The sequence below is a fragment of the Trichomonascus vanleenenianus genome (assembly GCF_965637985.1).
Source record: "Trichomonascus vanleenenianus strain CLIB 3782 genome assembly, contig: TRVA0_001S, whole genome shotgun sequence".
NCBI lineage: Eukaryota > Fungi > Ascomycota > Dipodascomycetes > Dipodascales > Trichomonascaceae > Blastobotrys > Blastobotrys vanleenenianus.
Window position 1 is genome coordinate 64640 of NW_027481886.1, and position 18246 is coordinate 82885.

Here is an 18246-nt window from a genome sequence, read left to right on the forward strand (position 1 = left end):
TACAATTAAGTGAAGCATTGGAGCGATTACTACTGTTAAATGCAGTTCCATGTCAGATACTCAAGAATTGAGTCAATTGAATAAATACCGTTGCCATAACAAGGAGTCGACATAGTTACACCTTGAATACCAGAGCTGAGACGAATATACCATCAACAGCTGAAGATCTAGTGCACCCCGGTACATGCTAGGTAGTTAGCAAGGTGTGGTATACCCACCCCTGTAACAAAGATTTGTTACGCTGTTGCGAGCTGTAACGAATTGTGTGTGTGTGTGTGTTTTACGGGGGTTTGGGGGCAGAGCCCCCAACTACGGGAGCTCGAGGGCTGGCCCTCGAATGCCCTCTTTCTGTAGTGTATTTGGGGGGAAACGAAAGAGTTAAAATCCCTGCTAAGCTGTATTTACGTGAATTGAAATACCTTGAAAAAAATATCTAATCTAAATTTACTTGGATATCCAATCAATTGATCAATCAACCTACGTAGCTTTACAATTCTCGAGATCATTAACGGTATACCATTACGGTAGTACTACCAGGACTTGGACACTTGAAAGAATGAAAAAGAAGTCCTTCTTAATAACAATCCCCCAATAGAAGATACAAATATCATAGAATATATATTGAATATTGCTGCATTTGGCGGAATAACCAACAGATCATCACAGAGCTCGGTGGAGTAGTGGGGTGGGGTGGTGATGTCCCAAGATCATCAAACACCACGACATCGTTTATACATCGTCTATACATCGCTTAAAGGTCAGGCCAAAATGACTTCGGCCATCTTCTTCCTCGACAGCCAGGGGAACCCGCTGCTATCGCGGAACTACCGAGGAGATATCCCCATGTCGACCGTGGAAAACTTCCCCCAACTACTCATCAACGCCGAAGAGTCTGGCACCCTCGCCCCGTGCATCACCCATGAGGGCATCAATTACATGTATATTACCTACAACAACATCTACTTGCTGGCACTCTCCAAGAAGAATTCCAACGCCGCATCTACGCTGCTCTTCCTAAACCACATAATCAAGGTGCTGACCGATTACCTCAAGCACGTTGAGGAGGAGTCGATCAGAGACAACTTCGTCATCATCTACGAGCTGCTCGACGAGATGATGGACTTTGGACACCCGCAAATCACAGATACCAAGGTGCTTCAAGAGTATATCACGCAGGAGTCTTACGCCCTGGACAAGGCCAAGGCGTCGGAGGTGCTGACCAAGGCGATCTCGTGGCGGCCCGAGGGGCTCTACTACAAAAAGAACGAATTCTACCTGGACGTCGTGGAGTCACTTAATGTTCTCATGAGCCACGATGGAAAAGTCCTTCAGAGCGATATTGTAGGCAAAGTCAATTGCAATGCGTACCTGTCGGGCATGCCGGAGCTCAAGCTCGGGCTTAACGACAGCGACAAGCGCCCTGCCGGCGATTCGCGCCCGAGAAAGGGCAAGTACATCAATTTAGAGGACGTGAAGTTCCACCAGTGCGTCCAGCTCGACGTGTTTGAAAAGGACAGGACAATTGCATTCACTCCGCCGGACGGGAAGTTCGAGCTCATGTCCTACCGGGTGCGGGAAACCACGGCGCGGCCGCTTTTCGTAGTGTCCAGCAACATTGACGTGCGATCCCACTCGCGAGTAATTGTCACAGTGCGTGCCAAGTCGCAGTACCGTAAGCGGACTACTGGTACGGTGGAAATCGCAATCCCAGTGCCCCCAGACGCGGATAGCCCGCGGTTCAAGACCGATGCTGGCACGGTGGTGTACGCCCCTGAAAAAAATGCCATTTTATGGAAGATGAAGGGTATTCCGGGCGGCAAGGAGATGGCTATGAAGGCAGAACTGCAGCTGTCAACGATTGACGAGGACGACCAGAATACCCGGGCAGCCGTCAAACAACAACCGGTTACCGTAAAGTTTGAAATTCCTTACCTGGCGGTCTCTGGGCTTCAGGTGCGATATCTCAAGGTCACCGAGCCGCGGCTGCGCTACCAGAGTCTCCCGTGGGTGCGATATCTTACGAATAGTGGCGATTATATGATTAGACAAAAGTCTTAACCCCTTAATTATTGACATAGAAATGCATTTAACGAGACACACCATTCCTTCACCCCCACAAGTCTCCTGAATCAATGAACTACTGTAGTAGGTAAGCGTGTCAGGGGGGACCAGTCCCCCCAAGCCCCCTGGGGCTCCGCTTCGCTGAGATATTGTAGCCAATCAAACGAATCCCTCCGCGAAGCGGAGCTACGGGGGTTTGGGGGCTGGCCCCCAAGTCAATCGAAGCGATGGAGCGTTCATGGGGGGACCAGTCCCCCCAAACCCCCCTGGGGCTCCGCTGCGCGGAGGTTCTGCCAGCCTTATCAGATAGCGACTGGAGAAGTGGTGTAACAAACATCTGTAACTAGGTCTGGTAGCAGCGCTGGGAGTTTGCAACAGCTATTTGTAACAGAGCCTGTTGTACGATCAATTGCTCTTGCATGGCTGGTGAGCTAGTAGAGCCCCTCTAAACAACTTTTTGCTGGGTTATATACGCTATTTAAAATAGCTGAATCACTACTTTGAGGTTTTTTTATTTCTAGTGTCAATATACTCTAGTACTGAAGTTCTAGTGTGTTTTATACAACTCATCCACGTCTTGGCGCAGCTGGTCAACGTACTGCTTCCTGCCCTCAATGATCCGCTGCTGGTCAAGAATCTTCTTCTCCCAGCGCTGGAAGACCAGCTTCTCACTCTGATTCAACGCCAGGCGAGCTTTTTCCAAAACGTCCGCCTTAAAGCTGTCCTGTATCCTACTCCACTGCTTTTGAAGTCTGCCAAACCCAAGTACTGCGCCCAGACCAATAACAGACCCCATCGAATACAATGAGTAGTCAAAGAAGTAGACTCCCAGCAATGGAAGTAACGTGCAGGGAAGCTGTACACCAAATAGAATAGTCGTCAGCGCCTTAATGGCACTATTATGCACATCCACGGCATTATCGCTCATAACCTCATTCCGAGACGCGGTAATCGGATCTGCCTTGGCCCGCGACTCCGCAGTCTCCGGCGCCTGCTTTCCCACGTCGGGTAGGTTGTGCTTTTCAGCAAATGCATCAATGCGTCCCGTCAAGTAATCAAGACTGGACTTCGCCCGCGGCAGGTAGCTCACTTGAAGCGTCTTGTCAATGCTGTCGTAAACGTCGTCAACCTGCACGTACAGCTTCCACCACGGCATTCTCTTTTTCCACAGGTTCAGCCCATTGGTCAAAGTTGTTTGCAGCTCCTCATGAGCGTTCTTCGCCCAGCCCTGCCTCTGGCGCTTCACCTCTTCCTCCTCTGTCTTCAGCGCCCTGTTAAACTCAACATTGCACTGAGGCTCGACAATGCTGTCGCATGTTCCAATGATTGACGCGAGAAGAGCCACGTCCAGCTCTTTCGGGTCGCGGAACACAATCTTCTCCAGAGCCTCAATGTTAGATTTCCTCCTCAGCTCTTGAGCTCTTGTAATGTTGCGCGGAGACGCAATCAGCAGATCTATGCTCTCCTGAGCCAGTTTAGACCGCACAACTACAACGTTTTGCCCTTCAGGGACGGAAACCCCTTCGTCTACGTCAATTACGAGCGTCGACGGGAAGTGAGAAGGCACCTTGTTAGTCAACGCAGCGTGTACATCCCGTGACACAAACACATGCTGGCTCGCCGAATCAGCATGGGGTTTTGAGTCCTTGTAGGAATTGACCTCAATGACTTCGGTCTCGCGGCCATGTGGGTAGTCGCGGAAAGGCACTGGGAACTCTATCAGCGAGTTATGCGTCTTCACGTGGTCAAACGAGTTTGAGTACCGCACGAGGACGTCCTTGGCAAGCAGCCGGTTCTGGAACGCCTCGTACCAGCGCTGGTCGCCGGCTAGCGGGTCCGCCAGCAGCGAATCAAGCACGGTCTTGATATCAGTGCGCGTAGAGTGGAACGGAACTATGGCGGTCCGCGCAGCAGCGGAGTCGCTCAGCGCTACGGATATACGCGCATGGAGGTCGTTCTTATCTGGGAACGAGCTTTTGATGGCCTTGAGGGTCGAATTGATCCGTTCAACGCCCCGTCTTGCGCTCATCGTATGTTGGATACCGGGGTGTTTCGTTTTGCTCCGTTTTTTCTGCCCCGACCAATCACCACTTTGTAACACGACCACCCTCAAGGCTAGTTATTACTTCCAAAAAGCTGGAAAGGTTTAGTGTATTTATTAGTACCTGATCAAGTGGGTGGAATTAGTATCATCTAGGGGCTTTTTTTTGTTTTGGCTCGAACTACTTGTGACCACCTGTAATCAATTCATGGACGATTGAAATATGCTAGCTTAGTTTTCTATCTTATCTGAATCTATTATATTCATCATATGTTAATGTCATTAAACTTCCGATACAATATCATGAGATGAAATGAAATGAACTCATGTCAAAATGATTCTTGTAACTGGCGCATTATGGTGCGTAATGTTGACAGTATCCCCTCGGGAAGTATCTCTGATGCAGTCAGGATATCGTTCTTGTACCCTTGAGGTTGGCAGCTCTCCTAAATAGCACTGGACCATGTTAACCGTTCATCTTCGTGTAGACCTTCCGTTTCCGGTTTCCTCTTGACTCGTCTTGGCTGCTTGAAAACCGGTTGATATTAAAAAATTGTTAAAAAAATAATAAACAGGATCTGCGTCACTCTGTGCATATGTAATTTTCAAGTCACTAGGAAAATACAGCAATTGATCCGATGGATTCGTTAAAGCTGCGATAAAATTACAGAATTGACGCTTTTACCTAATAACTTCTAGCTACAGTACATCAGAGGCCAATACGTGTCGAGTCTTCCAAAAACTCGAGCCAGGAGTTTCGGATGCTGCCGAATTACGTGTATTGCTTCTTGTGTATCACGGTAATGCATCGTCGTATCATTGGAATGGCGAGTACGTGTATTGCTTGTTCTGTATCACGGTAATGCACCACCCATCGTCGCATCATTGGAATGATATATATAGTACAGATACAGTTACTTTTAGCTACGCTTTTTGAAGGATTCTTTGATGCTTGATGGGTAGCAATGAATCATGAAAGAAACGGTAATCAAAATAAATTCTAGAAACATCGCATTAAAACATTAGAAGGCATAACTAGTCTATAGACTGTATCATTTTGAGCCGATCTTTTCAACATCATCAGACGAATCGACCCCGGTCGAGTAGTACTCAGTAGTAGCGTTTTCCGGATCTTCGATCAACTCCTCAAATCCAAGGCTCTTGTCATTCTGCGGAACCGGGCACACCAGGCAAATAAGATAGTAGCTCAGCGAACCAGTAGTAATAGAGAGCAGCCAGCCAAGGTCGTACATTCGCAACGCGGCAACATTAATAGGCTTGCCGGCCAGAGTAGCGCAGAAGCCCGGGAATGGCAGCGCGAAACCAACAATGAAGGCGGCAATCGACCGCCAGTTAACACCAAAGGAGTAGTAGTACGCAGCATCTTTGCTGAAAGTGTACAGGTCACGGTACTTGAGGTTGCCCCGGTGGACGAGGAAGTAGTCGACACACATGATGCCAACCACAGAACCCTGGAAGATGGAGTAGCCGCCCAAGAAGTTGAGGAAAGTAGCGGCGGAAGTCAAAATTCGCCATGGCACAATGGCAAACGCAATAACGAGACAGAGAATCTGGCCCCGCGGAATGTTAAGGTACTTTGGCAGCAAGCAGGTGACGTCAGCGGCGAATGGAATAATGTTGCAGGCAATAGACGTGCCCAGAGTCATGAATGCAAAGGAAAAGGCCGCGAAGAAGACACCGGCTCGAGCCTTGGAGGTGTAGCTGTGGTCAAGGATGGCACTCAACAAATCGTATGGGTTCCAGTACATCTCGCCCCACGCCTGCTGGACGGCGGCCGTGGTCAGGATACCAAAGGCACCGCAAACAGTCTGGGAAACTGGCAGAGCCAAGATCTGGCCCCAGAACTGGGATCGGTCCGACTTGGCGTACCGGGCCAGGTCAGGAACCGTGACGACGAGCGCACAGCTGGCACCGAAGAGGGCGTTAAGCTGGGCGAGCACGGCGAATGCAAACAAAGTCGTCGAACCTCGAGCCGAAGTGTTGACGATGACGCCAGAGTCAATACCGCCGCTCAGCTTGGCCGCCCAGGCGACGATACCGATACCGGCGAATGGAAGGAGGACAGACTTGACGGTGAACAGGTGTCGCAGCTTGTAGGTGTGCACGAAAAGCAGCGGAAGGGTGATGAGGAAGGCGAAGAAGAACCCGAGGAAAGTCTGCAGGTCGATGAACTGCGAGGCTGGAATCGTATTGTGGAGTCGCATCCAGCCGGGGAAAATGCATCGCAGCATGATGGAGATGAACTGACCCTCAAAGTAGAGCTGAACACCACCCCAGATAATACCGAGGATGGCTCGCAGCACGATGAAGAAGTAATGGGCGTAGATGCCGAACACAGATCGCGCCAGCACTGGGTAGCCCAGGTGGTACTTAGCGGCGGCCCGCGAGTTGAAGACCAAGGCGATAGAGATAATGAGGTTGCCAAAGAACACGGTCAAGATGGACTCAGCCACGGTCATACCCGCAGCGATCATAGTAGAACCGATACTCCAGGTCGCGATGGCCCATGCCTCGGAGAACCAGTAGCAGAAGAAGGAGAACCAGTTCCAAGTCTGTCGCTCCGGCGGCGTAGGCAGCAAGTCCCGGTTGCTCAGGGACCCTTGGTGGTCCTTAATCACGATGGCCTGGTGGAAGTTATGCCATGATGAGAAGGTGTGCTTGGTTCGCTCGAGCCACGAGCCCTGAGGAGAGTTGTCCTCGTTCGACATTTTTTTTTTCACCGGACGAAAAGGTTTCCTTGGAGGATTAATTTATATCCTGCACCGTTGCGCTTTTTATATCTATTCTGCGCTCAAATGCTAGATCCCCTAACGGTCCTGAATTACTTTTCGTCCAACGTGGTTCCCGCTACGGTTGGATCGTCCAACGGTATAGGTACTGGTCATTAATCCCTAATGCACCGGGTTGCAATTATCCCACGCACAGATCGTCAAAGACAACTGCCCCTGTCTCGATTTGGTAGTACTGTGCTGTGTACAGGTGCGCCTGTAGGTCGAGTTAGGCCTTCGTCAGCCGTTTAAGGGGCTTGAAATTGGTAGCCCGAAGGTGGTGGAGCCCCTCAAAAATTGGTTGGCTTCTGCAGCCTGTTGCTGCTATAGTCTTGAAATGGTCGTTTTACTGGATTATTTTTCATCTGCTCGGCAGGATCGCCTAACCGGCCACGCATTCGGGTCAGCAGTGTGTATGTACCTTTCCGCTTGGGGGAAACCAGGGTCTGTGCTTTTTCTCATAGTTTTTTTTTACCTCAAAATGTCAACCAGGGGTGTGCTGAAGCAAGGGGTCAGGGATGCAAAAACCGACACAGTAAGGCTGGATTGCCAGGAAAAAAAAGTTTCCCTGAACCCCTGCTTGACAGGCCCTACAGCTGGCCTGTATCCGCATCGACTGAGTCAAGCTTCCCGGTCCAATTTAGCTGTACCAAACGGGGGTATACCTTGCCCGCCTGAGACAAGCGGTCGCTGTAGAGGTGAGGCAGGTCGGCTCCAATGGCACTGCATAACGTAATCCTCCTCGACTTGCGTCGCCTAACGGACTCCTTTGCAGTTATTAACAGACTTGCTCGTGTTCAGATCTTAAGCGATCGTCTTCATCCCACTCGCCTTGCATCTTTTTTTTGTCGCCAACTTCGCCATGTCGAGTAGTGCGGCTCATGCGGCATTCATTGGCTCCGGACCCTGACGGTCGGTATACGTCTTATGCACTGCGTTAAAACGCGTTTTTTGCAGACTTTCTAGTACGTAGTATGCGTGATCCAGACCGTAGATGGGGTTGTCTGGTCTGGGGGTATAGTTCGTAGGTATGCGGCGCGTGCGGCTCATGCCAAAAAGCGCTAGCTTAGGCCCGGGGCCAGCCACCCAGGTGTACTGTACAGTCCCAGGGTGTGTATCGTACATCGGTAATGGATACCAAGACTAAAAGCAAGGAAACAAGTGTTTACCCATGTCTCCTTTTTTCATTGTTAGAGGGCCAGACCGTACCCCCCAGTGCATCGCATATAATGATGGCCCGGATGCCGGGATGCCTGAGTGACAGGCGGATGTCAGATCACCCAAAGGCTGGGATTATATCCTGGTCATAATATTGCCCGCTTCTAGAACTTGGTTCGATCTTCAAAACGCGACAGAATCAAGCAACTCTCATCTGGTCTGTTGCATGGTGAATCTAACGGATACCCCGGATTTACGTGTGGTAGTGGGATCTCTGATTGTGAGATCTATTCTGGTGTGGTATGGAGCACGCAGAGATGGGACTCTGTCTCTCTGTCCCCCCCCACCAAAAGCCGAATGGCAATTCAAAACTGCAGGGACATTGAAGAGAAGCGAGTTCTGGACTAACCCACTCGATGTAACGGTGATACGCTACCGTACCACACATTAGTATTGTTAATGAGGTAGCAGTCTCAGCCCCCTCTCAACGTGGAGAAGCAGATCAGTACTTTCCGTGGGGGTTGGCGGGGGTTATCCCACTCAGCAACGCTATATAGATACGAAGAACAGGTATTGTAATTCATTTTAATTGACCAAAACTAGGTAAAAAGAAGTAATCAACCATGACTGGCGAGCTCAATTGTACGGTTGCGTATCATTTGAAGAGACCGTGCGTCTTGGGCGAGGGCGCTATCTACAGGTCAAGCGATTCGACGCTTCATTACCTTGACTGTCTCCACAATCCATGTCAACTCCACATTATCGAAGTTGACCCAGAGACTGGGGACCCAGTTCATCGTTCACCGTATGAGAAGAATTCATCTCCAGAGAACACCACCGTCAGCGAAAAGGGCCTGCGAGTGGTCACTCTCGAGGACTCAGTTACTGTGCTGTCGTTCCGAAAGAACAAGCCTGGGTATATCTGCCTCTATTACCAGGGAATTGTATTCATGGACGAGCAAACAGGTAAACTGGAGGTCCTTAAGGAGATTATCCCCACTGAAGACCGGTCTATTCGGCGATTTAACGATGGTGGAAGCGATCCGGCCGGCCGGTTCTGGGCTGCGGAGATTGACGTCAAGGCGCTGTCGTATGGTGCAAACAACCTGCCTAAAGATTACGGCAAGCCCCTGGGACGGCTGTGGCGGTATGACCCGGATGGGTCGCTTCATCTTATGGAAGACGGCCTCGTGTGCGGCAATGGCATCACGTGGAGCCCTGATGGTAAGACGATGTACTTGAACGACTCGTGCGCGCAGTATATCTATGCTTACGATTTTGACATTGCCACGGGCAACATCTCTAATAAAAGGGTATTCAAGTGCTTCATAGGTACGCCGCATGAACCTGATGGCATGGTGGTGGACAGCGATGGAAATCTCTGGATAGCAATGTACAATGGCTATTGCATCATGGTGCTCGATCCGCAGGGCAATGTCGTCCACGAAATCAAGTCTCCAGGCAAATGTACCGCCTGCACTGCGTGGGGAGGCAAGGATTTCAACATTATTTATGGCGTATCTGCTTACGACAAGTCTCCAAACCGGCTTTCGACGGATGAGGGTGGTCATGTCTTTAAGGTTGTTACCAATTACAAAGGCATGCCGAAGTATGAATTTGCTGGTTAACGAATATCTGAGCTTCAATTTTTTTATTCAACTCTACGTTGGGTGCTATTTAATAAGTGTTGGCTGATCTCAGTGCTCTTTTTTTCAACAGTAGTTCACGATGCTATAAATGAGCTGGAACTTCACAGTACGGCAATAGAACGACTTGAACGATATCTTTTTTGAAAAGGAGTACGTTTGCAATAGCTACAAAATTAAACATCAGCACATTGAATTCAATTAAAAGAAGTAATTACTGCTTTGGTTCGGTACCTTCTTCGGTAACTGACGCTGGTGGTTGCGGTTGGAGGTTTTGGTTGCTGGTTCCAAAGAGCGTGTTGATGAGGTTCTGATTGATCTGGAGGATCTGAATGGCGGCGTCAAGGATGGGATGAGCGAAGTTGAGTGGCGGTTTGGTTTCTTCTTCCTCCGAGACGAAGTTTAGTGCCCTAGGACTAATCCTTCGTAGACAGTGATCACACAATATCCAACTACCTCGCGGAGCGTTTGTCTCGTCGGTGACTGGCTCGTTCGTCGCATCCTCAGTCCCACTAGCAACCGTGTTGTTTGCGGAACTGTCGTTAACTTTATTGGAAACAGTGGACATGTTTACGGTATCGGTTATGGAAAGCGTGCTTTGAGAATGCTCAAGAGGGAATAGCAATACCCAAAAAAATGAGAGGTTCAAAAAGTGCTTGTAAGAGAATAGGAAGGAGGATAAACAGATCTTGTTATTGCCATTTTTTATAGTCAGCGGTAGGAGTTAACAATTGAGCTAGCTTGCCTCCTCCCCTGAGTTTATCTTCAAAACTCTGAGCCAATGCTCAAAGATTGTTTTCCTGGAGTAGCGATGGAACTACTTAAGGGCCGTTGTGGCCAAGTGCGCAAAGGCTCTCCAAGTTCCAATACGAAGGGTTTGAGATCTATTTTAGAGGGAATGTCCGAGTTACACCAGTATTCCTTCCAGTGTTCTTCAAGTTCATAGTGCCACAAGATAAAAAGTAGCACAACTGAACATGATATATGATACTGTTTGCCCCCGTGATGTATTCCCTCCCTTGACTGAGGCCGAGCTACGAGCATTGGTCACAGCAAGGGAGATGCCACCATTCAGCACGAATTACCCCGGGTATACGCCCGATAATAAAACAGCATGCACCAACTTAAGGAATGTACCTCAGCATTTTCACCAGCAACAACAGCCAACTCCTCCCGAGACTCCGCCTGACTATGTATCTACTGAACCGTGCGGATGCTGCCCAGTGTATCAGTTCCTGCCCAAGAACTCCCTAGGCGAGAGATACATTCCACCCAAGCAGCCTGTTCAAGAACAGCGAATCCTCAAAAACCCCGAGTCTGCCGAATCATCTGAGTCCGTGTATCATTACCTATACCTGCCCTATGTAGACGACTTTGTCCACGAACGCATGTCTCCCTCCAATGGGAGATATGACCCCATGTTAGCCGTGCCTACTACGCGACTGTTGTGCGCCTTTCAAACTTCTTATCCCCGTAAGCCGTATCACGACCAGTTTAGACGAGCGTTGTGATCTGGGCATGTTTTAATATATCTGAGACATTTTTGTCTCATCCGCCGCCTGGTAAAAAGATGCGGTTCCCATTAATTCCCGAAATACACAAGTAAGACTTTTGTGAAACGCCAACAGAATACCTCATTATACGCCGTGAAAATTATATAAACCGGGAAATGCTCTCCGGTTCTCCAAATTTCAAATAAACAACAATGACTGACAAGAAGACCGAACAGCCGCAGCGACCAAGTATGTACACTATTTGGGGCATAAGAGAATACCCGCTAACCTCGAAGCTTATGTTGTCGATTGTATCATATCCTAAGCTATCTTTGCTTCCAATTCGTATTTGAATATATTTTGACTACTCCATTGTAACCTCACTAATGTACAGCCAAGAACTATCATTATTCATTAATGATACTCCATTGTAACCTCACTAATGTAAAACCAAGAACCATCATTATTCATTAATGATACGTCATGTAAAATCAAAGAAAATAGCATTATTCGTTAGTACATACCAACCTAAACATCATAATTATAAAGATCCTCTCTGTCAAGGCCCTTTCGCAGCAAAATGTGCTTCCTAATGTTGTATGGAATGTGCTTAATTTGGTAACCAATGAAGGTAGAGGTCTTGGTGTTGAAAGTGATATCCAAGTCTTCAAGCGTCTTCCCCTTGGTCTCAGGAACTAAGCAGAACACTAGAACGAACCCGATAATGTTCCACCCAGCGTAGTATCCAAAGGCACCTGGAGCACTGAGTTTCTTGAGCAATGGTGGCCAAGTGAGCGAGAGGATGAAGTTGAATCCCCAGAGCGTGATTGTGGCCAGCGACATACCAATATCTCGGACGTGGAGAGGGAAGACTTCGGCCGAGTATGTGAACGGTACCGGTCCCATACCAGGTGAGTAGAATGCCGCGTAGAGGTAGATACCTAGCGCAATACATCCAACCCTCGCTTGACTGTTGGTCTCGGGAATGTAGAATGAGAATCCTGTAAAGAGAAGGAACAATGCCAAGAATGGCAGCGTAAATAGCGCAAGTGATCTTCGTCCAAACGTGTCAATGGTAAACACGGCCGGAATAGCAAACAAAAAGTTGATCAAGCCAAAGCCGAACGAAGCCAGCAATGCAGAAAGATTACCAAACCCTGCCTCGGAGAAGATGGTCGACGAGTAATAGGCAATAACGTTGACTCCGCAGAACTGCTGCATGAACATAACGACCTGGGAAGCGTAGAGCGCTCGTCGGTTTCGGGGAACGAGGAGAATGTCCAAAAACGCATTGTGGCCCCGGTTGATCTCCTCGCTAATGGAAATCATAGTGGACATATAGAACAGGTCTCGAGCCGCCTGCACCTTGTTATTTCGCAGCTTCTGCAGAGACTCAAATGCCTTGTCGTATCGGTTCTTCTTGATGTACCATCGAGGAGACTCGGGAACGAAGAACACCTGAGCGCACACCAAAACAGGGGCAACAAGGGTAGACCCGAGCATGATTCGCCACGAAACGTCAGGATCAAGACCACCTCGAGGCATGAAGATCAGACACACTACATAGCCGAGCATAATACCGAATGCAGTCCACATCTGCCACATCATGACCAAGGCGCCTCGGATAGGGGCTGGAGTGCACTCTGCGGCATAAACGGGAACGGTGGTGGACTTTGGACCGATACCAATGCCGAGCAACAGTCGAGCCAGAAACAGCTGCACCCACGAGTAGGTAAAGCCCTCCCAGATTGAGGCAACAGCCGCGAACAAGCACGAAATAAAGATCGTTCCCCGTCGACCGAACCAGTTGTTCAGAGGCTCAGTTAAAGCCGAGCCGATGACAGCACAACACAGATAAGGAGCGCCAACTACAAGACCCTGGATCCATCCGGCATTGGGAAGGTCATCCTCGGTCATGTGGAGGAAGTCAAAAAAGTAGAGTTGGGCGCCATTCACTACAGTTTCGTCCATACCCTGGACAACTGCGCACATGGCACACATGACACAGAGATAGTAGAGCGTCTTGGGTTGCTTCCATTTGTGGTTGACCTCGTCCTCAATAGCCTGCAATTCTTCCTCAGTAAGAAACGAAGTATCGTCAGAATGAGCCAGAAGCGCTCCCTTGACGAAATACTCGCTATCCTCTGCAAGGCCCTTGGATTCAGCAAACTCTCTAGCTGCCGCAATAACCTGCTCTCGAGTCAGGTCCTTGAGTGGATTGTGCGTAACCTCGCCAGACTTAACAAAGCTTTCTATGAGATTGTCAAGCCCCCCTGAGACGGTCGTCTCCAGTGGAGAGCCCTCGAAATGCTCTGCATTCTGCTTCTTCTCCCCGGTATCAGACATGGTGGTTATTTGATGGAGCTGCGGGGGAATGGAAAGAAAACTGCAGAATAAAAACTCAATCTATTTGGCTATTTATATATGCCAGAGACGCAACGCCTCCCCAATTGCTGGAGTCTCAAAGCGTCCGGCAACCACTCCCGAACTGCTGGAGTCCCGAAGTGATTCGGCAATCTACATCAGGGTGCTGTAATCATCAATCGAAGCTTCCTAGTTTGATGCAGGTCTTACGCTGATGAGCGGCATTCTCGACTGCCTGTTTAAGATACTGGGCAGCCTTTTGATGCAGCTAGCGGGGAAATGTCTCACCCCGGTGTTAACGCTTTGCTATGCGTGCGCAAATGTTGTTGTATTAGCTTTTCGATGATCTTATGTAACTTCTTAGGCTTTTAGGCAAATGGGAGATGAAACCTGGAGATTGCTGGCGGTAACGCCATAAGATTGTTATTTTTACTTGCAACGAAAAAACACTGTAGAAATGATGGAAAGTAATGTAGGAACAGTATTTGTTAGCGTGCTACGTAACTGGGGTTGATCCCCCACTGTAAGACGTATACTGCACACGATGTCGTAGAAATCGTGGGCGATCATCTCTCCCCGCCCAGGATTTTCTGATTCGCGTCTCCACTTTTTTTGACCCTCTGCTTCACAAAGGCCCCTTCCATTTGGTCAACCACGGGAGAAATTGTGGGCGTCTTAAACACCTCCTAACGGTTGTTTCAATTCCCCACTTATTGAACTCTCATTTTCAAAGCTCGCTCGAGCGAGAAGGAGCCTCTGTCTTGCATGACGCAAACGTTTAACGACGAAATTCGTTGGCGGGGGAAGGTTTTTGATACTCGTGCTGGGCACGCATTTATCCTGCTTAATTACATTTCAGCATGTAAACCAAAGTACAATATTGCACATGGTTGTTTCAAATACATTCTGTTGAATATGAAGACATGACGTGACTGCTGCATTTAAGAAAGAGTTTCCACAACTGAGGCTCACATCTAGGCTCGTCTCCCCTCCTTCTCATGGACATACCCATAATCTAAAGCGGTGGTATCGATGCATTCTCCTCATTTTACCGTTAATTCCCCCTCATTTTTCACGGATCTTCTGGGCAGAGATAGTGGCTCCTCATGTGCGACATAACGGCAAGTTCCAAAAATATGGGCGCAGCTGGTCAATCAGCGGCCGTATGGCATCTAGCCAACACTTGGACTTGTGTTCTTCGCATAGCAGCTTACATAGAGGCAGTTTGAGGGGTGGTTGTGGTGCGTGATATTTCATGGGTTGGAGATTACGGTGACTTCTAAATACCTTCAGCCCTAAACAAATCTCTACGGAATACCTTCAGTCCTAAATAAATCTCTGAAGTGTGGTGCATTTACTGGGGACCAGAAATATTCGAGAGATGTTAGAGAATAAAAGGAAGCTATTTGTAGATTCAGGGTAGATTATAGGTCCAAAAAGTAGCTTCAAAGGTGACTTCTTGCCGAGATCCGTTCCCCCCTTGCGTTATCGCATACGGGGATGGCTCTCTCCGCTCCTTCAAGCAGTTTATCCGTTGCGATGGAATACAAATTATCCAGCTGTAGCCGCGCAAAGCCAGTCTCCTATTTTTTTGCCCCGCGGTAGGCCAATGTCGTCAAGATCTGTACCCCGCATGTAGCCACCTACGGATAAATTATGTACAGATTGCAACGCCTTGGCCTACCAATACGGTAATAAATCTCATAGAGGACGTTGATACCTTGAGAGCATTACTGGTTATGGTAGAGAAAATTCAAGGATTCCTGGTTGACTGTGATATCTATCAAATGGTGCTCAGTTGTATAAAAGCAATTTTTTGCGTATACGTAATTTGAAAACATGGAGAATCATGAAAAAAGGTGGATCAGTTCGATTCCAGATGCAAAGCTTTCTTGTTGCGGTGCTGTCCGATAGAGTAGCCTCCGATTGGCGGTAGCGCAACTTTAGTGTACCGGCACCTAATCGAACAGCTACAAGTCCTATAATAGATAGATTACAGGGTTAATAATAACCGGCTCCAAGAGTGAAGAATCGTTAACACCAATCAAATAGAACCGTGATTGAGTCCAGGTCAACTGCTTGAAGAAAAGTGATAAAATATAAACCCATATATTCTTTTTTAAAAGTTACCAGTAACTACCTAATAGAATAAACGAACAAACAAACTACGGTCGAGTCCAGCTCAAAACCGCATAACGAAATTTAGTGGCCCTTAGGAAGGGTGTTCTGGAGCTGAGCCTGGAGAGTCTGGAGCTTGGAAACGTTGATGTTGTACTCCTTAGACTGCTGGATGAGTCGAGAGAGGTTATGCTGCAGCGCACCTGGTCGAGCAATGTCAGCGACACCGCCAATAGCATTGCCAAGCATAACCTCAAGACCGTCAGTAACAGACTGGACGAAAGGACCAAGGAGAACATTGCCAATGGCCTTGGAGACACCAAAGGTGAATGGAGCAAGGGCATTGGAAACAGTAGCAATAGCAGTATCAATCTGGGAGTCCAAGCCAGTCAGCATGGCGGTGACAGCAGCAGCACCCGCACGGTCTGGGTTGTTTCGATAGGCGTTGACAACAGAGTCGACGTGCTGCTGGGCGTTGTTAACACCCTCTCGAGCGCCGTCAACGAAAGCAAAGAGTGGGCCTCGGTTGGCTCGAGCATCAATCTCAATTTCGTCTCGCTTGTGCGGCAGAGTGTTCTGGAGCTGAGCCTGGAGGGTCTGGAGCTTGAAAACGTTGATGTTGTACTCCTTGGACTGCTGGACGAGTCGTGAGAGGTTGTGCTGAAGGGCACCTGGTCGAGCGATGTCCGCGACACCGCCAATAGCATTGCCAAGCATAACCTCAAGACCGTCAGTAACAGACTGGACGAAAGGACCAAGGAGAACATTGCCAATGGCCTTGGAGACACCAAGGGTGAATGGAGCAAGGGCATTGGAAACAGTAGCAATAGCAGTATCAATCTGGGAGTCCAAGCCAGTCAGCATGGCGGTGACAGCAGCAGCACCCGCACGGTCTGGGTTGTTTCGATAGGCGTTGACAACAGAGTCGACGTGCTGCTGGGCGTTGTTAACACCCTCTCGAGCGCCGTCAACGAAAGCAAAGAGTGGGCCTCGGTTGGCTCGCACATCAATGGCAACCTCGGAGGTGACCTCGGTAGGGGCCGCCTTGGCGGCCAAAGCGGTAGCGAGGAGAACGTAGAAGACGGGCTTGAACTGCATTGTTGAAGAACTACGATGGATTGATAAGGATCAATTGAGAGAGAAGAAGAACCCTTCTTATACCAGTTTTGAAATATTCTAGATCGAATTGACATTTCAAATCGCAGGACTTTGGTTGGGTAAGCGTTAAGATGTCGCTTGTTTTATGTTTATAGGAGCCATTGGAGATGAAACGGTATAAGGTTTGTCACTACTACCAGCGTACTCCACGCCTGTCAACATCCTTTAAGGAATGCGAAACATGGAGCACAGAGCTTCCACTACTTCATTGGTTCAGCCAAAGCTCGTCGAAATTAGTTCTTTGACCCAAAGGGTTCTCGCCTCATCTTGACGAAACAGCGTTGATCTGTTTGGAATAACATCTTTTGTAATTTGAATCGATACATTTGAAAATTGGACTATGGAAGTTGAATTTGATTTGGAATGAATGCACTAGCAGGGATTCTAGCCAGTCTATAAGAAGTATTCATAGACCGTGTTTGAGTGGCCATTTCAATTTCGCGGCCTGTGTAATCGATTCATTGGAATGCAACTGTTGATTGAAATTTTCTGTTATTACCAGGTTGTTTGGGGATAGCCGTTATTCTGCTCAGTAAGTTATATTAAACGTCTGAGAGTCTATCTCGATTCCATGCGTTCTACGTTGCTCAACCTACGATTAGATTGATGTGTGCAAGTATTACAAACAATTACGAATACAATAATCTAGAGCTCGATTGTTACAGAACGGATGGAAGTACCCAAGGAGTTGGACGAGTGTATATGATTGAAGAACAATTAATTACTTAAGGTTCAACCGCGCCGCACACGATGTGTCAAATTCGTTCCCGAAATTACTTACAACGTATTCTCCTGCAGTACACCAAGTCATACTAGCCATTACTATAACGGCGCCCTCGATCTATTCATGTGATTTCAGCCGTGAAGGACTAAAGCTTTTGTCGATTTTATTAACACATAATGACATTTCAGGTGCGATTCCCGTCAATTGATACTGCGTAGCTGTTTAATGCGTCGCTCACCCGAGGAAGCTCGGCATTTGCTACATGCTTCACTACATACACAGCCTGCACTTTCCTCTACAGTCTCTGAAGTCGCTACAGTAAACTCAACATGATCCCCTGTAGCTCAAGGGCTGCATACCCCAAGGGCCTCATTCATCGTTCCTCGTTCCTGCGCGTTGGCTTACTTAATGAGCCGCACGACCTCGCAACATTCACATGCAAGAGTGACATAAAGTGACATGTGAATGACACCCCTCGACAAGCCATGGCTGGAAGAACAGGCCATAATTCAATTGAATATCTCGTGATATTGGCTGTTTTAGCTATTGGAGCTACTTGGAAACGCAACGGCCAGAGAAACGGCAATTTCCATTAAGCCAAAAGTGGTGTGGTACGTGCGGCTTAAATTACTGGGGGGAGGCACATGTCGATTACACCCCGGAGGATCGGACCAAATTAAGGCGACACACACCG

At 48.4% G+C, this 18246-nt stretch overlaps 6 protein-coding genes across 6 annotated transcripts; 2 read left to right on the forward strand and 4 right to left on the reverse strand.

Annotated features, from left to right (window-relative positions):
• Positions 1–768: 768 nt before the first annotated feature.
• Positions 769–2058, forward strand: APM1 (AP-1 complex subunit mu; the record flags this gene model as incomplete). The annotated part of the gene is made up of 1 exon (XM_076681704.1): positions 769–2058. One exon carries the CDS (start codon positions 769–771, stop codon positions 2056–2058), a length of 1290 nt encoding a protein of 429 aa, XP_076543661.1.
• Positions 2059–2608: 550 nt separating this feature from the next.
• Positions 2609–4090, reverse strand: TRVA0_001S00892 (uncharacterized protein; the record flags this gene model as incomplete). Its single annotated transcript, XM_076681705.1, has 1 exon — positions 2609–4090. One exon carries the CDS (start codon positions 4088–4090, stop codon positions 2609–2611), a length of 1482 nt encoding a protein of 493 aa, XP_076543662.1.
• A 1064-nt stretch (positions 4091–5154) lies between these two features.
• Positions 5155–6831, reverse strand: DAL4 (nucleobase cation symporter-1 family protein; the record flags this gene model as incomplete). The annotated part of the gene is made up of 1 exon (XM_076681706.1): positions 5155–6831. One exon carries the CDS (start codon positions 6829–6831, stop codon positions 5155–5157), a length of 1677 nt encoding a protein of 558 aa, XP_076543663.1.
• A 1841-nt stretch (positions 6832–8672) lies between these two features.
• TRVA0_001S00936 (SMP-30/gluconolactonase/LRE family protein) lies at positions 8673–9677 on the forward strand (the record flags this gene model as incomplete). The annotated part of the gene is made up of 1 exon (XM_076681707.1): positions 8673–9677. The coding sequence occupies one exon, from the start codon at positions 8673–8675 to the stop codon at positions 9675–9677; it is 1005 nt and encodes a 334-aa protein (XP_076543664.1).
• Positions 9678–11716: 2039 nt separating this feature from the next.
• Positions 11717–13534, reverse strand: ITR1 (myo-inositol transporter 1; the record flags this gene model as incomplete). The annotated part of the gene is made up of 1 exon (XM_076681708.1): positions 11717–13534. The coding sequence occupies one exon, from the start codon at positions 13532–13534 to the stop codon at positions 11717–11719; it is 1818 nt and encodes a 605-aa protein (XP_076543665.1).
• Positions 13535–15754: 2220 nt separating this feature from the next.
• On the reverse strand, positions 15755–16768 carry TRVA0_001S00980 (uncharacterized protein; the record flags this gene model as incomplete). Its single annotated transcript, XM_076681709.1, has 1 exon — positions 15755–16768. The coding sequence occupies one exon, from the start codon at positions 16766–16768 to the stop codon at positions 15755–15757; it is 1014 nt and encodes a 337-aa protein (XP_076543666.1).
• Between the last annotated feature and the right edge of the window lie 1478 nt (positions 16769–18246).